General features: G+C 34.5%; 1 protein-coding gene across 1 annotated transcript in view; it reads left to right on the top strand.

Moving 5' to 3' along the window:
• Positions 1-3082, top strand: part of LOC107688718 (unconventional myosin-XVI-like) — a 218296-nt gene that overhangs the window by 190847 nt on the left and 24367 nt on the right. The window contains exon 32 of the mRNA XM_016486454.1: positions 2260-2412. Within this exon, the coding sequence (XP_016341940.1) occupies positions 2260-2412 (153 nt within the window). The remainder of the gene's footprint in view (positions 1-2259; positions 2413-3082) is intronic.

Genomic DNA, 3082 nt, shown 5'->3' with positions numbered 1-3082 from the left:
GATGGCTTTGAAACCTTTTCTAGCCTGATGAGCAACACCAACTCTTTTTCTGAGGTCCTCAGAGATCTCATTTATTTGTGCCATGATACACTTCCACAAACATAACCAAACTTTGATAGATCCCTGTTGTTTAAATAAAACAGGGCACACTGACACCTGATAGTCATGTCACTGATTAAAAACACCTCTGAACAGATGGACTCTAATTTCACCTTCAAATTAACAGCTAATCCTAGAGATACACATACTTTTGCCACACACAGATATGTAACATTGGATATCTTTTTCTCAATAAATAAATGGCAAATAAAATATTTTTGTCTAATTTGTTTGGGTTATCTTTGTCTACTTTCAGGACTCGTGTGCAATTTTGATGATGTTTTGAGTCATATTTATGCAGAAATATAGAAAATTATAAAGGGTTCACAAACTTTCAAGCAGCACTGTATATAGATGCAGGGGTGGACTGGGGCTAAAAAGTGGCCCTGGACTTTTTGGCACAGAGCGGCCCACTACACCCGATCCACAAAAACCCACCAAACCCACCAGCTCATTATGAACAGAGCATTTTTTAAAGCCTATCTTACTCTCTAACATCCCAATATAATACAATACAGAAATAAAAATGTCATCTATTTTTTTATTATTATTGAAATTCTTATATCATTATTATTAATAAATGAATGGCATACTTTTTTACATTATAATTTGTCTTACCTTGTGTATATGACCAATAGTAAATAATTTTTAATAAAGATAATGATAAAGATTTTTTTACACAAGACTTGGAATGTAGTGCAGAATGTGCACTGGTTTAATGGTGCCTTTCTATTGGTCCTTCAGAAATCATTAAAATATGCTGATTTGCTTTTCAAGAAACAGTTCTGATTAATATCAACATTGAAAACAGTTGTGCTGCTCAATATTCTTGTAGAAAATATGATACATTACCATTCAGTCTAAGGTAAGATTAAAAACATATAATAAATTACATTATAAATTAATACTTTTATTTAACATGGTTGCATTAAATTCATTTAAGTGACAGTAAAGATATTTATACTTGTCACAAATTATTTATTTTTAAAATGAATGCTGAATTATTTAACTTTGTATTTATCAAATAATCCTGAAAAAAAAAGTAGGGTCTATCACAGTTTACACAAAAAAATATTAAGCAAAAACATACATCACAAATAATAACTGATAATAATTAAGCAGTAAAACAGCATATTAGAGTGGGTGGAGCACTCCTGGGGAGGGTAACAGTGGTCTTGAATTTCCTCCATTTGTACACAATCTGTCTGACTGTGGATTGATGGAGTCCAAACTCTTTAGAGATGGCTTTAAAACCTTTTCTAGCCTGATGAGCAACACCAACTCTTTTTCTGAGCATGACCAAACATGACCAAACTTTGATAGATCCCTGTTCTTTAAATAAATCAGGGCACACACTGACACCTGATAGTCATCTCACTGATTAAAAACACCTCTGAACAGATGGACTCTAATTTCACCTTCAAATTAACAGCTAATCCTAGAGATTCACATACTTTTGCTGAATGTAATATTGGATCATTTTCCTGAATAAATAAATGACAAAGTATATATTTTCATCTCATTTGTTTGATTGGGTTCTCTTTGTCAACTTTCTGGACTTGCATGAAAATATGCTGATTTTTTGGGTTATATTTATGCAGAAATCTAGACAATTCTAAAGGGTTCACAAACTTTCAAGCAGCACTGTATAAGGTAGTGTCAGTAGGGGTCCCAGACACAAAGCTGCAGTTAATGAATCTCTGATAAACCCAAACGCTGGCTGTGAAGTCATGACATGAGTGAGAGCATGCTGTAATGGAAACAGGGATTTTAACAGGGCTTTTTTAAAGGGGCAGCTGACCCCTGTGCTATATCCATCCCTGTGGCGGTCAGATCCAAGCAGGCGCACATGCCATGAGGCTTAAACACCCCCCTGTTCTTCCGTTCTTCCCCCTGTCAACGTCATTGCTAGACTCAATCATTCCCGTAATTTCTGGCCAGAGCAGCTGCAGATGCCCCTGCAGAAATGTTAGTGACTCAAGGTGGCAGGTGTTAACTTGCATGCCACTTCCTCACCTTTTTGTTTGTCATAAACTGCGAAACACATAGGTCGATGGCCGCGGTTAGATGGTCTGTGGGGCCTTGTGTTGTGCTGAAGCATAGGTTACATTTGTGAATCAGTGTACTTATTAAATGTTTTTCTTCATTTATTTTCCATAGGACTCTCAAATTCCAACATTAACCTGCCAGGTCGAGAGGATCAAGGCCCCATCTCTCCGTCAGCACAGTTAAAGGACAAAAACGCCAACAACCACACCTCTCCCAACTCTTCGAACCCTGCGCCCATCGAAAACGGCAACCAGATATCTAATGGTAATGGCACACAAGAGGTTAAGGGTGATGAAGCTTGTAAAGACTGCACACCAAACACTGGATCTCATTCATTAATGTACATTCGTTACAGATAATTTGCAATTGCATGTTTTAAAGCATTCAAACCAACACAGATCACACATACTAAAATATAGGCAACAAAGAGGGCCGCTTGACTAAAGGCAAACTCTTCTCTCTCTCTCTCTCTCTCTATTCATTAAAAAAAGACAATTCTCATCTGTTGAGTGGACTTCCAGGGTGGGGTCTGCAACATATATATATATATATATATATATATATATATATATAAAATTAATCATATGTAAATATGAATACATATATATGTGTAAATATTTCTTAAATGTATACATGTGTGTATTTATATATACATATATACACAGCAAACAGATATTATGCAAACACAAACTTTTATTGTGAACGCGATTAATTGATTTGACAGCCCTAATTTGCATATATTCAAATGTTTTTGTATGCTACAAACATGCATATAAAATAAAAATAATAAAAAGAAAATATTACAAATAATAAAGAGAAAAACTCCTGACATTTGTAGTGATTTATATTTGCATATGTTCATATATTTCGATTTTTTTGTATGCTAGGAATGTTATAATATATATATATATTACATATATATATTACAAGAAAT

This window comes from Sinocyclocheilus anshuiensis, unplaced genomic scaffold (assembly GCF_001515605.1).
Source record: "Sinocyclocheilus anshuiensis isolate Anshui unplaced genomic scaffold, SAMN03320099.WGS_v1.1 scaffold9, whole genome shotgun sequence".
Taxonomy (NCBI): domain Eukaryota; kingdom Metazoa; phylum Chordata; class Actinopteri; order Cypriniformes; family Cyprinidae; genus Sinocyclocheilus; species Sinocyclocheilus anshuiensis.
The sequence above is the reverse complement of the archived record's forward strand: the minus strand, read 5'-3'. Positions and strand labels throughout refer to the sequence as shown.